The sequence below is a fragment of the Pungitius pungitius genome, chromosome 16 (genome assembly GCF_949316345.1).
Source record: "Pungitius pungitius chromosome 16, fPunPun2.1, whole genome shotgun sequence".
Classification (NCBI taxonomy): Eukaryota; Metazoa; Chordata; class Actinopteri; order Perciformes; family Gasterosteidae; genus Pungitius; species Pungitius pungitius.
The window spans coordinates 18,350,955-18,366,414 of record NC_084915.1 but is presented as its reverse complement, the minus strand read 5'-3'; the positions used below and the strand labels follow the sequence as shown (position 1 = coordinate 18,366,414).

Below are 15,460 nucleotides of genomic sequence, written 5' to 3'. Positions count from 1 at the left end.
GGATTGTTTTCATTAAGTTCCGTTTGTCGCGTTTTATTCTGAAGGAGCCGCATAAACCGATACGCCTTGTTTCAAATGCAGGAGCTTGACTTGCTCGTCTCTGGTTGGACGGTCAAAGCGACGCTCTCATCGACCAATCAGAGAGAACTCCGTTCGTATAAATATCCGGAATCGCCTCAGCCACCAAGCAGTTCTCTCGAGAAACCTGATTCTACACCCTGAAAACAAAATGTCCGGAAGAGGAAAGACCGGCGGAAAGGCCCGAGCCAAGGCCAAGACCCGCTCGTCCCGCGCCGGCCTCCAGTTCCCCGTGGGCCGCGTCCACAGGCATCTGAGGAAGGGAAACTACGCCCAGCGCGTCGGCGCCGGGGCCCCGGTGTACCTGGCGGCGGTGCTCGAGTACCTGACCGCTGAGATCCTCGAGCTGGCCGGAAACGCAGCTCGCGACAACAAGAAGACCCGCATCATCCCGCGTCACCTGCAGCTGGCGGTGCGCAACGACGAGGAGCTCAACAAGCTGCTGGGCGGCGTGACCATCGCGCAGGGCGGCGTGCTGCCCAACATCCAGGCGGTGCTGCTGCCCAAGAAGACCGAGAAGCCCGCCAAGAAGTAGACCCCCCCCTCCCCCTCCCCAACAACAACAACAACAACAACGGCTCTTTTAAGAGCCACACACTTCTCCCTGAGAGCAATGTCTATTATTCTGTTAACTTCAAATCAGTTTAATTATCGAAATTGAACTGAAGGACATTTTTTTGTGAACATGTAGGAATTAAATTTTTTGAATAGACCAAAATCGAAGTATATTGGTATATCTGCCTTGTGGCTCTACAGTGCACACATGAAACCTTAGTGAGAAGATCCTGCTCACAACAGATGTGTTTTCCAAATGATAATAAAAAGGATATTTTGAAAAGTTCTTGTAAAATGTCATCTTTGTTTCTTATGAACTCAGTGCATATATTTTAATCTTATTGCTGCACTACGTTGTCTTTATTGTTCTGTCTTCCATCACCAACCAACAAGTCAAATTCCATGTCTGACATTAAACGGCAATAAACGTTTCCTGATTCCTTTGACCAAATCTATTTTGACCTTTTCCACTCTGACTCCAAGTTGTCATGTACATGGATAGAAAAATAAAATGCACGATTAGGTCAAAAACAATCTGCAAAAAGTCAAAATATAACAGTAAAGGTGCGTTTGGTTTGGATGAGAAACACCAGACAGGGTTGTGTGGAGGAGAGGAGTCAGTAGAGCACGTAGTGCTGAGGTGTAGAGAGCATGAGACACAACGAGAAGTTATGAGCAATAGTCTGAGGGAGGATTCATGATTGTTCTCTTAGGTTAGGGTACTGTTGGCATTCTTGAAGAGCACAGGGGTTTTTTATAGGATATGAGTGAAATGTAGGGATGAGGTACAGGGGTTACTTATTTGTATATTTTATTTTTATTTTAAAAAATGCTCATCGGAGTCACAAAAACACTGTGACCTGCCTACCTATCGTCCCCAATAGTGATGAAGAGAACCATGGGAGTGGCTCACATCAAGAAGATGAGCCCAGACCCGCTGCAGTTTGTATATTTCCAGAACCGGTCTACTGAAGGTGACCTCAGCTTTAAACACAGTTATCACACACAAACCGGTAAATCTCCTCACTCTGGGTCACCTGCCCTCTGCAACCCCAATCAGTCACCTCCAACACATCTCCATCTCAGGCTGAACACAGACACCAAGGAGCAGGAAGAAAGTGCACCTCGTCTGGTCTCACAACACACTGCAGATCACCGAGGAGGCCCAGCAGAGGCTCTACTTCCTAAGAAGGCCCAGGACATTTGGTATGCAGACCAAAATTCTCATCAACTTTAACATAGATGAGAGATGTGTGGTACAGGGGTCCTTTTCAAGTTCCCTAAACTCCTACATACCATGCTCATATTAACCACTAGAACACTAACTAATCATAAAACACACATGTGACTAATTCACTGTTAGAACACACTACACACACACCATGCTCATATTAACCACTAGAACACTAACTGGTCCAAAGGTACTGAACCTATAATGTGTTTTATTCCTCTTTAATGGTTCTCACTGGTTTGTGTCCAGGGAACAAAGACGTTTCCTCACAGCTCTGCAAACAGCAGCTTTACTAATATTCTCCATCACGTTGTAAAGGAAACGTGATACGACACAAAGAATGTGCTGTGATGAGAGAGCACGTCCACGATGGGGGACGTTAGTCATATGAGGACAGGGAGGTTTGGACATATTTGATGGACTGAAGAAAACAAGTATTAATCTGCAAATGACAATAAATCTAATCAGGGCTCAACATTCTCTCGAACTAGTAAGTAAAACAGGATCGTCCAGAAGTATCTTTGTTCATATGTGGAAACTGATGCAGAGGATGAATGAATGAATAATGTGTCATTAGCTTGCTGCGTTAAACAAAATGTAAGAAAGACAGCAACAGATATATTTATCCCTATAATGCTGTCACGACATAGCTGAAGAAGCCATTGCTCTCAGGGAGAAGTGTGTGGCTCTTAAAAGAGCCGTTGTTGTTGTTGTTGTTGTTGGGGAGGGGGGGGGGGGGGGGTCTACTTCTTGGCGGGCTTCTCGGTCTTCTTGGGCAGCAGCACCGCCTGGATGTTGGGCAGCACGCCGCCCTGCGCGATGGTCACGCCGCCCAGCAGCTTGTTGAGCTCCTCGTCGTTGCGCACCGCCAGCTGCAGGTGACGCGGGATGATGCGGGTCTTCTTGTTGTCGCGAGCTGCGTTTCCGGCCAGCTCGAGGATCTCAGCGGTCAGGTACTCGAGCACCGCCGCCAGGTACACCGGGGCCCCGGCGCCGACGCGCTGGGCGTAGTTTCCCTTCCTCAGATGCCTGTGGACGCGGCCCACGGGGAACTGGAGGCCGGCGCGGGACGAGCGGGTCTTGGCCTTGGCTCGGGCCTTTCCGCCGGTCTTTCCTCTTCCGGACATTTTGTTTTCAGGGTGTAGAATCAGGTTTCTCGAGAGAACTGCTTGGTGGCTGAGGCGATTCCGGATATTTATACGAACGGAGTTCTCTCTGATTGGTCGATGAGAGCGTCGCTTTGACCGTCCAACCAGAGACGAGCAAGTCAAGCTCCTGCATTTGAAACAAGGCGTATCGGTTTATGCGGCTCCTTCAGAATAAAACGCGACAAACGGAACTTAATGAAAACAATCCCCTTTTTAAATATGGCTTGATAACAGTAGCGGTTGTAAACTCGACCGTGTATTTATTCAAGCACAATCAAAACTATAAACATAAACTAGAGCTGATGTTTTCTGTTCATTTTGAATATATTGGATCATGACACTTGAGATAACAATGTAAGATAAATTAATCAAATGATGATCGCTTTATGTCCCTTGTGAATCTGATCAAATCATTAGAGAACAGCGCGTGATACAGAGAACAACTGATCAAATTATTGAGTTAGCCTGCATGAGACCACACAGAGCCTTTGCCTCTTCAGACTAAACGTCCACTAAAACACTTTTAAACCTTATACTGTACCGTTTTCTAACACGTTGAAGATGGCTCATTTGATGAAATTGCATTTTGTATCGTTACGGTTTAATGTCAGTGATTTAAAGCGTCGGTTAAGTGTCATGTGATGCAGTGAGCTGGTGTAACATGTGCTTAATGGCGTCAAGGGATCGGAGCTCTCGAAAGGAGTTGCGTGGCTCTTAAAAGAGCCGTTGGTTTGTGGGGTGGGGGGGGGGTCTGGGGTCGGCCTAGGCTCTCTCCCCGCGGATGCGGCGGGCGAGCTGGATGTCTTTGGGCATGATGGTGACCCTCTTGGCGTGGATGGCGCACAGGTTGGTGTCCTCGAACAGACCCACCAGGTAAGCCTCGCTGGACTCCTGCAGCGCCATGACGGCGGAGCTCTGGAAGCGGAGGTCCGTCTTGAAGTCCTGAGCGATCTCCCGGACGAGGCGCTGGAAGGGCAGCTTGCGGATCAGCAGCTCGGTGGACTTCTGGTAGCGGCGGATCTCCCTGAGCGCCACGGTACCGGGACGGTAGCGATGGGGCTTCTTCACTCCGCCGGTGGCCGGCGCGCTCTTACGGGCGGCCTTGGTGGCCAGCTGCTTCCTGGGGGCTTTGCCTCCGGTGGACTTACGGGCGGTCTGCTTGGTTCTGGCCATCTTGGTTCTCCGGTTCGCTCTGAGATTTCAGCTCGGGGAGGAATGCTGCGTGAGCGGGAACAGCGGCTTTATGAAGGGCCCGGCGGAGTCAGGGAGGCGCTGATTGGTCTACACGGGGACCACCCGCTTTGTAGCTGAGCTGCTATTGGACAACAGGGATTCAAAATAAAACGCTCACACAGCGGCGGGAAACGTCTTCTGACTAATGAGTAACACTTAGATCTATGTGTCTATTTGTAATACTTGATATTCCGCAATTCAATTAATTGCATTTTATGATATATTTATTAGATTATAATAACAATGATCCAGTCAAAGAAGTAGATCTGTAACATTTTTGTCTACATAAGTAAATTAACTGTCATAATTGTTAATAGAGCCAATTAATGGCCAGAGTTACATTTCAATGTCATTTCTAATCTGAGGGTTAGGAAATAATGTTATTTTTTAATCGTTCTTATATAACCAGTACATTTGACTATATATATACAGAACCATTGTATTAGCATACGGCATTAATTGTTTCATAACCAATATTGAGAAACATTCCTCCTATTTTTGGTCCTTAACAATGGAAAATACAATTATCTTCAGCTAAAAGAGCACACATATTTGGATTTGTAAAGTTTTTTATTGTTTCTAAGGACTTGAGCCAAACAAATTAAATAGCATGTTCGTTTCATTTTACTCATAAATAATGTGATCTGTTAAAGACCACATATCCACTGTTGATGTTTGAGCAGCTCAGTCTCCAAATTAAATGATATAATAATTATCATATTTTTACTGTATAGATTTCTCTTTTAAAAGTTTGAATCAAAGTTTAATTTCCAGTGTTAAACGTTGTGTGGTTGCAACTCCTGAATATCTGACAGATTAAACACTTAATGACTATTGATTCATTGATTGGTGACACTTGCTGTGTGAACAAACTTCATTCAGGTAAATATTACCGGTTACAGGTAAGCAGGTGGTCACCAGGTTGTCTGAATAGATGCCATTGTTTTCTCATTCTACTCCATTCAATTAAATCAAAAGCCTCACATAAGGAAGTTCATAATGTTTGATCATAAATGACATCATACAATTAAAATATACAAATATAGCTAAAGCATCACCCTATTATTTTTTATTAATTATTATTATTTAATGTAACTTTTTTAGCTATTCCCATGTGTTTTATTATCATTCAGAAAATATCCAACCAAAGACACCCAATAAATATGTCAGTTGAAACATTTCTGAAGAAAATATCGATCATTTAAATACAACAAATAATATAAAGGGACCAAATAATAAGAGAAGAATAATTTCATTGTAATCAACAGTAAGATATTAAACTTTATTAATTAATAATACGTTCACCGGACGTGGGTTAATAAGTGAGAGACGACAGCTTTGGTTTCTGGGAGATTTTAGATGAGACGAGTGAAGTTCCAAACCCCTTTTTATTTCCCTCATGGCAACGCTTAACACGGCTCGTTGTGCTTCTCTCCAAGCGGCAAACACACGTCAGCCATCATGTGACGTCCATTAAACACGGATGGTTATTCTTACACTGCTTTCCTGCATTTTACATCTCACTAAAACGCTTATTGTTTTATTTTAACAGTTTGAACGAGTTCACAGAGCATCTCATCATAAACATCACACATCAGGTTTAAAGATTTGATTGACAGGTGGTTCGTCCAATCACTTGGCGCCTGTTTTCTGTTTCTACTGACGACTTTTCACATGGTTCTGAGTCACAAACAATGTGCTGGTCACGTTTGAGTTTTATTGGAAAAAACTAATGAAGTAATAACAGTTAGATTAAGCTTAATTTGTTAAGCACCATGCTTAAGATAAAAGTACTTTACAAAATATATGAATCAATAACACACCGGTAAAAACGGGACAAAAGAAGCAAAAACGATTATATATTTAAAAATGAAAAAGTCAGCAATGACAAACAATGCAAGTTGTTAGTTAGTAAAACACTCAAGATGTAAATTCTAGTACTCTAAAAAGAAAATTAAAAAGCAGCATTTATTCAAATCAAGATAAATAGAAATACGTTTCTTCCCTTTAAACTATCACCAGAAGTTACTTAAATTTGGAAAAAAATGTAAATGAAGAGTATTAAATCACGTTCTGAACCTAAAGTGCATCAAACTGAGCAAAAAGAGGTGATTACATGGAGGAAGTGATGTGCGTCAACGGGAGGAAGGTTAAAGCCTTTAAACTGGTCTGAAGTGATCTGTTGGGATGCTGAGCTCAGCGGGGGGGGGGGGGGGGGGGGGGGAGCTGATCTGTGATCAGCCTTCGTCAATAAGGTGATCAGATCACGTCGGCTCATTAGCTCTGTGTGTTTTACTGAGTGCTGAAACCAGCCAATCAGGAGCAATCAGGCGTGAACACACGCACACGCCACGATGTAATGATTGATGTTGTACGTCCCCATTAGGGGGGAGTCCCCACAATGTGGCTGTGTCAACAGAATAATGTCCCCACAAAAACGGTAATACAAACATACACACACTCGAGGGGGGTGTCCAGGTGGAGTTGGAGGAGTATAAGTGAGGAGGACGCCTCCAGTTCATCCTCACACCAACCAGCTCCCAGCTGACCTTCTTCTGCTGCTCCTTTTCCACCGTGTCCTCCTCCTCCTCCTCTACAGGTGAGATGCTACTCCTCCAACTTCACCTCCATCTCTTCCGCCGTCTACTCCTCAATCTCCTCTATCTACTTCATCTTCTCTATCCAATCCTCTATCTCATCTATCTACTCCTCCGCGAACTCCTCCATCTACTTCTCCATCTCCTCTAATTCCCACTATCTATTCTTCTATGTCCACCTCCATCTCCTCTATCGCCATCTACACATCCACACATTTTCTCCTCCTCCTTCTATTCATTTATTTACTCCTCTATATTCTCCTCCATCTCCTCTTCCATCTATTTCTCCTTCCTGTTCCTCCTCATTTTTGTGGTCAATCACCTCCTCTTCTCTTCTCCTTGTCTTCATGAAAACATCCTGGTTTTTGAATATTGCTCACGTATGTGTTTCTTCATGGTTCCTGGTGCAGTTGACTAACAGCACACACTCTTTGTGTTTAGTTCTCCTCCACCATGGCGTCTCTGTGGCTCCAGTCCGTGTCTCTACTGGTCTTACTGGTCTGGTCGTGTCCTGGCTCTCACGCGGCCGCCGGCCCTCAACACCTGTGTGGGTCTCACCTGGTGGACGCCCTGTACCTGGTCTGTGGGGAGAGGGGCTTCTTCTACAACCCCAAGAGAGACGTGGACCCCCTGATGGGTGAGATCCTCTGGAGTACTTCATTTAGTACTGTGGTACTAATACTGATCTAGTGATACAGCATCCGGGAAACCTAAAGAACATTACATCACAAATGTGAAAATACTGGGTTAAAGTAGAAGTACTAATACCACAATGTGATACTTCTCCGATACAGTATAAGTACTAACGCACTTACTAAAAATTAAAAGTCCTAATACCACAGAAGTAAAAAAAAACACTGTTACAGTATGAGTAAAGTAAAAGTATTAGTACCAAAATAGTAAAAACTAAATATTTCTGTTTCAGAGGATAATTGATAAATAACAGAATCAGAACTTAGAACATAGTTAATAAACTGAATAATACACCTGAACACCTATTTGTCCCCACAAGGTTTCCTGCCTTCGAAAGTGGGCGGAGCCTCTGCAGCGGCTGGCGGAGAGAACGAGGTTGCTGAGTTTGCCTTCAAGGACCAGATGGAGATGATGGTGAAGCGAGGCATCGTGGAGCAGTGCTGCCACCGGCCCTGCAACATCTTCGACCTGCAAAACTACTGCAACTGAGTAGCTTAGCTTAATCTAGCTTAGCTTCCTGGCTAACTTAGCCCCGCCTCCAGCTTCACTTCGGTGGAACGTTTTCTCTGAAAAAAAAAACAAGAAGTGGATGAAATTATTTTTCCTACAAAATAAAGTTTTGTGAATTAAGATAATACGATTTGTGTGTTGGTGTTTTTTTTAATTGTTTACTTCTGTCTTTGTTGTGAAGTAATGAAAACGTAAAACAAAATAAACAGGTTTAAAAAAGTAGTGAGTCATTCATAATTAATGATATAAACAAGCAGTGATGGTGTTTAGTACAAACCTTTAAATCTAATATAAAATATATTTCCTCATTGATACAAAAACAGTCAGAAGAAGGAACAAAACAGAAAAGATACTCTATCTGAGAGTGGTATTTTCATTCTAATATTCAATGTTGTCAAACAAGAAGCACATTTCGACATTTACTTACTTTTCACACTTTACTTTTGCACAATTTCCCTACATCCCAAATAATTATTAAAAGATGGTGCGTGTTGTTTTTCACAACATCTGCTGCACCACAAAGTACAAACATCTACAAAATTAATCTACAAATACCACGCTTTCATTTTGTTTTTTGTTTCACTATTTGGTTGTTTGTACAATCATTCATATGGCTGTACAAAATAAATGATACAGGTTTCATTATTGTACTGAATGTGAATACATCCCTTTAAAAGTACTACTTTAGTAAGAATAGTACACACACCCTGGAATCATTGAACACTATTTGACTGTTATGAAATACAATAAAATCACAACATTGGTTTATTTGAATCAAAGCAAAAGAAATTAGATGCAAAACATGAAAACAACTGCTGTTCCTCAGCTGGGAGGGAAAAGGTGGGATCACCTACATGAACATGTTCATCAAGCCGGTCTAGTAGATCTGCCACAGGTTCTCATCCACATCACGAAGGATGCTTTCATCAGCCAAACATCATGGTAAATCCAGGCCTGACACTGGTCTGCTGTGATGTCATCGCGTGCTTCATCCATGGCCTGGAGGCACCTATCGTACACCTTCTACCGCCATGGGGTGAAGGAGAGGAGGGTACAGGCTGGTAGATGTGCATGGGGAGTCATTACAAGGCCTGCAGCATGGTGTGAAGAAGTGAAGCATCATTTCAATAGGAATTGCACTTTGAAATACTTTGTTTTTGGTCCAATGAACAAATTATCTTTGTTTTTTGTGAATTGTATCGAATCAGTTAAAAAATGGTTGTGAGTTTTGTATCAAGAGTTTAAAATGCTTCTGAAATTAGCGACAATTTACCATCTTGTCACTAGTAGAGGTGTTTTGTAGGGCTATCTGACGCGTGGTTCCAAATGAATCCAGTTCCAGTCCACTACTGCATTTTATCTTCTTTATTTTTTGCTCAGTTCTGATGCTCAAACATGTTACAATCCATAGTTCTGATGCACCATGACTCTTGATCCTCACCCTTGATCCTCACGGTCAAAAACTGTTTGCTTCCCCAACACCCCCATTCCCTTGCTCTCTGATTATCTATATACACCTTAAACCCAACACCTGGCTTCCCTTGCTCCCTGATTATCTACATACACCTTAAACCCATACTCCACCCAGTGTTCTCCAGTGGAACTACAACAGTCAAAAAGAGAGCATAATGGCTCTTACAGTGATTGTAAAAAACCTGTATTATTTTCTTTCCTGCCTCTACTTCCGGTGTTTGGCCGCATATCACCTGCTGCACTACACCTGCTGCGCCCGGCGGGGCGGGGCGGGGCTGGGCGGGGTGGGGTCAGGTGTCGCTTTGTTTACGGCCAACATTCCCCCGGTCATACCGAGAGCCTCGCGCCTCGTTCCCGGATTTTAGCGTTGGTCCGGCCGGATGTACCGGAGCCTTTTGCCTCCTAGTCGGTCCCCGTCGGTTTGTTTCCCCGACGAACTCCAGCACGATGAGAGATGTTCACCTGAACAACGAGACGTGCGGTAACGGTAAGACACGAGACACGCCTAACATCGATAACCCCCGGTATCGATTTGTCTTCGCGTTTCCTTTCTCCCGGAGGAGACTGTGTGTTACGATGTTTACGTGAACGCAACACGACGTGCGTCCGATTTAACGTGTTTACAGAAAACACACGAAGCGCAAGTGTCTTATTATTAAGAACAAACCCTTTATTAATCCTTATGACGAATTATTTATATTCTAGTTAGTTTCTGTGCTGTTCAGTCAGTATTGAATAATCTGGTGATGTATTTACGTGATTAATCGATAAAATCAATTTATTTATATCCAACAACAAACTACAATATATACAATACATCTAAATCTTATTTGAGAAATCTGTTTGTTGTTTGGTTTGATTTGATTTTATTACCTTTCTGTCTCTCTTTTTTGTTGCTACAAAGCTTCTTTAATTTTTCGAATTTTAAAAAGATGTAGTTATAAAACCCCTCATAGTGAAATATGGATATTTTGTGACCACTGACCACTTCCTGGTGATAAAACCGTCCCCGTTGCCATGGTTATTAACAGTAACCTGTCCCCGTGTTGACAGAGTAGACAATGAGGCTCCTCGTGCTCTTCATCGTGTGGTCAGACCTGTTCCACCACTTTTCGACCTTCAGACCAGCGAGCAGCCGGTGAACCAATAAGTGTGTTTCTCATGAGATCATCTGACTTCCATTTAAGCCTTTGCAGCGGTAACCGTGGGTTACGGCTGGTTATTGAAGCTCCAGATGAGTTCAATGGTTCTGATGCTAGTGAAATGTTTAAGGAATGCAACATCTCTGCAGGCTCTCTGCTCAGGTTGTGGTGCGGCTCGCAGTCGGCTGTGTGTTCAGTCTCTGGAGGTCAGGTGTTGTTCCACACACACCTGGACCGCAACAGCACAGGTAACACACACACACACACACACACTCAGGTTTAAGCTCCGTGTTTCTGTGTAAACATCCTTGTTTTTCCAGGATCTAGTTTCATTTTGTTTGTAAAGGAGGTGGAGTATTTAAACAGTGAAGAACTGGTCTCAGTCGAACTATAGTCCTGATGTGTCATTGATTGTTGTCCTTATTGATTGTTGTCCTTATTGATTGTTGTCCTGGTGGTTCTTTCTCTTTAGTCTTGAACCTTCTTCTCAGTAGATCCATTATTGGTTTTCTTGGGCGTGATTCATTTAATAAACAAACAGGTTCACACCCCCAGGATCAAACGCACTCTTTTGTCCCCAGATGTGCAGCCAGATGTTACTCGCCCCCCCTGGCGGGGTCTGACCCTGTCAGCCTTCCTCATGGCTGCTACCTAATTATTTCAAAGATTGTTGAAGGATTTTGTAACAAATCCGCCTTATTTTCTTCTTTTTCTCAAAATACAACCAGATGTTCTCTCCATCCAATGAACTGTGACTTCCTGTTTCCATAGTTACTCTTGTTATTATTGGTTGTAGTTGATCTGCAGTAGTCCTGGTTAGTAATGGTCTTCATTGGTTTTAATTAGATGACGATAAATCACTCTGCTTGTTCTCTTCAGATTTTGTTGTTAGCAACTACAGTCAAAAGAGAACTATTCAAACGAACCTGTAGATTCATTCCCACTCCGGTACGTCATGTGCTCACCGGGGCAACCATTTAACACCCTCTGATTGGCCGGCGTCTCGTTCTCGCTGACAGCTCTCTGCGTAACATGAACCCATCAAACAAACAGACTTCAGGTTCACAACCTCCGAAACAAACGCACTGCTTCGTCTCCAGATGTGCAGACAGATGTGGCCTACAACCCCTGGCTGGGTCTGACCCTGGCCGTGCTGTCGGCCTTCCTCATCGGCGGCAGCGTCATTCTCAAGAAGAAAGCTCTCCTCCGATTGGCCAGCCACGGACACACCAGAGCAGGTGAGCAGGCGCCGTGTTAATGATACGAAACAAGTCATTTATCACGTGTTGTTTAAACCCTCAGCAGGTTGATTTACAGGGACATAAATGTTTATAAATTGTTTATGAATCTAAAATTATAATCAGGGAGGGGGATGCTCCTATGATCAGCTGTTTGTGTCACATGGGAACCAGGTGTGAGAGATGAAGACACCAAACGTCACTCAGAGTTCAGCAGGAGACCAAGACTCAACATTTAAGTCATTTAATCATCGGGGAAAGTGCATTATGGGTGATTTAACCATTGTGTGACTTGTTTTGTCTCTGCGAGCAGGTGAGGGGGGTCACAGCTACCTGAAGGACTGGTTGTGGTGGGCCGGCCTGCTCACCAGTAAGAGCCTCATTCACATTGTTTCTTGTGGTCGGGTTCACACGGAGTCACATCATGAGCGGCGTTTCCTCTCTGCAGTGGGAGCCGGAGAGGTCTGTAACTTCGCCGCCTACATGTTCGCTCCGGCCACGCTGGTGACCCCGCTTGGCGCTCTGAGCGTCCTTATCAGGTAGGAGCTCAGGTCAAAGGTCACAGCGAACGCATTTGGCTTTTCGCAGTGAACCAGAGACGTCTTTCTGTGCTCCTCAGTGCCGTTCTGTCCTCCTACCTGCTGGGGGAGGTGCTGAACGTGGTGGGGAAGCTCGGCTGTCTGCTGTGCATGCTGGGAAGCGTCCTGCTGGTCATCCACGCCCCGCAGGAACAGGAAGTGACATCACTACGGGAAATGACCAACAAGCTGCTGGAGCCCGGTTAGCTTGCGTTTTCATTCTTACGGATTGTCGTGACGTTAAGCTCCTTTTGAGGGTGAGATGAACCCGAGGCCTTTAAAGAAGAAACAGGAAGTCAAGGAACCGTTACTTCCTGTTCGATTTTCCTGTTGATCTAGTTATAGGTCAGAAATGTGTGTTGTTTTAATGTGTTGAATGAATATTCTGAGAGATGATTCCCTCAAATCATGGGCAGAAAACCCTGTTGTACAAACCCTGACCTCCTGCGTGGCGTTGTGGTGGCGTGCGGCTGTCTTCCAGGCTTCCTGCTGTACGCGGCGGCCGTGTTGCTGCTGTGCTTCGTGCTCGTGTTCTACTTCTCTCCTCGGGTCGGACCCTCCAACATCTTTGTGTACGTCAGCATCTGCTCGCTGCTCGGGGCCTTCACCGTGTCCTCCGTGAAGGGCCTCGCCATCGCCATCAGCACCGGTGAGACGTCACTGCAATAATAATAATGGTCCCCCCCCCCCCCCCCCCGCATTTAAAACAAGGATAACACATGATAATAAAACATGATAAAAAAAACCATGATAAAACATGATGGAAGAACTCCTTGACCTCCTGTGCTTTCAGTGTTTCGTGATGTTTCGGTGCTTACTAATCCTCTCACCTGGATCCTGCTGTTCACTCTCATCGTCTCCATAGTAACGCAGGTGAGTTCATTTCATAATGTACCAAATAAACTTGAAACTTGAACAAAAACCTTGAAACTAGAAAATTCCGTAGAAATTTTGAGAGTGGCCCAGACGGAGATTTATGAGTCGGCCGCACAGCCAAGTGAAGGCTAGCTACGAAGGCTAGCTACGAAGGCTAGCTACGAAGGCTAGCTACGAAGGCTAGCCACAAAGGCTAGCTACAAAGGCTAGCTAGCATGCCAACGAGGAACGATTCTCTCTGGCTGTTTTAGCCTCAGGAGGAGTCGCCCCCTGCTGGTCACCACACAGAATGCAGCCGAAACACATGAAGCTCTGACTTGACGTTCATCTGAACTTTAACACTTCGTAGAGGCTACAGAGACAGAAATCTGTCAGAATCTGTCTTTCATGAGAAGACCAGAGAGGACTGACCTGTCTCTCCGCCTGCAGGTGAACTACCTGAACAAGTCTCTGGACACCTTCAACACCCTGCTGGTGTACCCCGTCTACTACGTCCTCTTCACCACCGTGGTTCTGTCCACCTCCATCATCCTCTTCCAGGAGTGGAGGAGCATGGCGGCCGTGGACGTGGTCACCACGCTGGGGGCCTTTCTGGTCATTGTGGTGGGCGTGGCCATGCTCCACCTCTTCAGAGAGATGCAGGTATGTGGCCCCTCCCCCTCTCAACATCATAACGTTATGAATGAAGCTGTGGTGGACATGTCCTCTGGGGACCTGACTCCGCTGACCCGTAGTACAACTGTCTCTGGTGTCTTTCAGCTGTCAATGAAGGAGCTGACCAATCAGCTTGCTCAGCCGGTGGAGAGGGCGGGGCTTCCAGAGGAGGGATCAGCCAATGGACGAGCAGGAGGAGGACAAAGCAGGAGTAAAAAAGAGAATAAATATAAACTAGTGGACAACATGGTGATAGAGAGTCTTCCTCCTATGAGAGACGAAGGGCCGAGGGTCTTCATCATCAGCTGAAGAACAACGAGGGGGAGGGGGGGGGGTCGTGGTTCCTGTCTGGACTTTGTGGGCCGGCTCTCTAGTCCTCACTGTCTGTGCACTTTTAAAAAGGTTCAGTTTTTTTTATCGAGGTCCAAACGCTTGAACAAACTAAATACTTAGATGTTATGAAGAAATAAGTTTAAAGCATCTGAAAGGCATTTAAGTGTGTAAAACTAATACATTAAATACAGATATAATATAGATTTGTTACTAAATATTATGTAAGTGAGCTTTTGTTTTTATTTCATCTGTGAGTGAGGATTTGAGTTTAAATGTTTCATCAAACGACGTAATGAATCGGCTTTGGGGATCTATAGGAGTGATTGTGGTGATGGAGGTGATGGAGGTGCATGGAGCACAGAGACCTGCTGGGACCCACGAGGTTGGTGGTTCAAACCCCAGCTGGTCCATGCGCCAAAGTGTCCCTGAGCAAGACCCCTGACCCCGACCTGCTCCCCACGCAGAATGTAACGCATGTGTTATAATGCATTGTAAGTCGCTTTGGATAAAAGCCTCAGCTGAATGACATGTGATGTAATTGATTATTTATTGGCTAAGCGGTGATCCCATTGATCTTTATTGATCCATTTGACGTCTGAACAAACTGATCGGAGACTCATTGCGTTCTGAAGCTTCTGATCAACAAACATTAGTTACTTTGGGATCAATAAGTTATTGTGTAGTTCCAGGTGACTTTATACTTCATATCTTTTGGAGAAGTCATGTGATCAGAAGTCAAACTACATTTCTGATTGTTTTATTCATGTTTTACTTCTCTGTAGTTTTATGTTTTTACTTTTTATGTTTTTTCATGCAAACCGAAACATTTCAATAAAGAACAGAAAGCTGCATTGAGTCATTTCACGGCTTTGTAATAATAATGATGGAACGTTTTTATGCTTCTGAGAGCGAAGTCCTCTTCCCCAGAAGACAGTTTGACTCGTTGTCCCAGTGGGGACACCCAGTTGTCCCAGTGGGGCAAAACCGTGTCCACAGCGTCTCGCTGCATCTCAGCAGCACGAAGCACAAGGAAGCAAAATAATGGCTCAGAAGATCTTCTCCAGACGTCCACCTGATGTCACTGTGACACCAGACATCTGCTGACGGGACGGGAGGAGCAG

At 44.6% G+C, this 15,460-nt stretch overlaps 5 protein-coding genes across 5 annotated transcripts; 3 read left to right on the top strand and 2 right to left on the bottom strand.

Annotated features, from left to right (window-relative positions):
• Positions 1-141: 141 nt before the first annotated feature.
• On the top strand, positions 142-919 carry LOC119215347 (histone H2A-like). Its single transcript, XM_037467433.2, has one exon. The coding sequence runs from the start codon at positions 230-232 to the stop codon at positions 611-613; it is 384 nt and encodes a 127-aa protein (XP_037323330.1). The 5' UTR covers positions 142-229; the 3' UTR covers positions 614-919.
• Positions 920-2,592: 1,673 nt separating this feature from the next.
• Positions 2,593-3,062, bottom strand: LOC119215348 (histone H2A-like). Its single transcript, XM_037467434.2, has one exon. The coding sequence runs from the start codon at positions 2,989-2,991 to the stop codon at positions 2,608-2,610; it is 384 nt and encodes a 127-aa protein (XP_037323331.1). The 5' UTR covers positions 2,992-3,062; the 3' UTR covers positions 2,593-2,607.
• A 692-nt stretch (positions 3,063-3,754) lies between these two features.
• On the bottom strand, positions 3,755-4,245 carry LOC119215351 (histone H3). The gene has a single exon (XM_037467437.2). The coding sequence runs from the start codon at positions 4,183-4,185 to the stop codon at positions 3,775-3,777; it is 411 nt and encodes a 136-aa protein (XP_037323334.1). The 5' UTR covers positions 4,186-4,245; the 3' UTR covers positions 3,755-3,774.
• A 2,506-nt stretch (positions 4,246-6,751) lies between these two features.
• Positions 6,752-8,170, top strand: ins (preproinsulin). Its single transcript, XM_037467435.2, has 3 exons — positions 6,752-6,844; positions 7,284-7,479; positions 7,855-8,170. The coding sequence occupies exons 2-3, from the start codon at positions 7,296-7,298 to the stop codon at positions 8,022-8,024; spliced, it is 354 nt and encodes a 117-aa protein (XP_037323332.1). The 5' UTR covers positions 6,752-6,844; positions 7,284-7,295; the 3' UTR covers positions 8,025-8,170.
• A 1,619-nt stretch (positions 8,171-9,789) lies between these two features.
• On the top strand, positions 9,790-15,177 carry nipal4 (NIPA like domain containing 4). Its single transcript, XM_037467387.2, has 10 exons — positions 9,790-10,005; positions 10,810-10,908; positions 11,761-11,898; positions 12,212-12,268; positions 12,347-12,437; positions 12,518-12,678; positions 12,958-13,125; positions 13,270-13,349; positions 13,782-13,994; positions 14,112-15,177. The coding sequence occupies exons 1-10, from the start codon at positions 9,966-9,968 to the stop codon at positions 14,313-14,315; spliced, it is 1,251 nt and encodes a 416-aa protein (XP_037323284.2). The 5' UTR covers positions 9,790-9,965; the 3' UTR covers positions 14,316-15,177.
• The last annotated feature ends 283 nt before the right edge of the window (positions 15,178-15,460 follow it).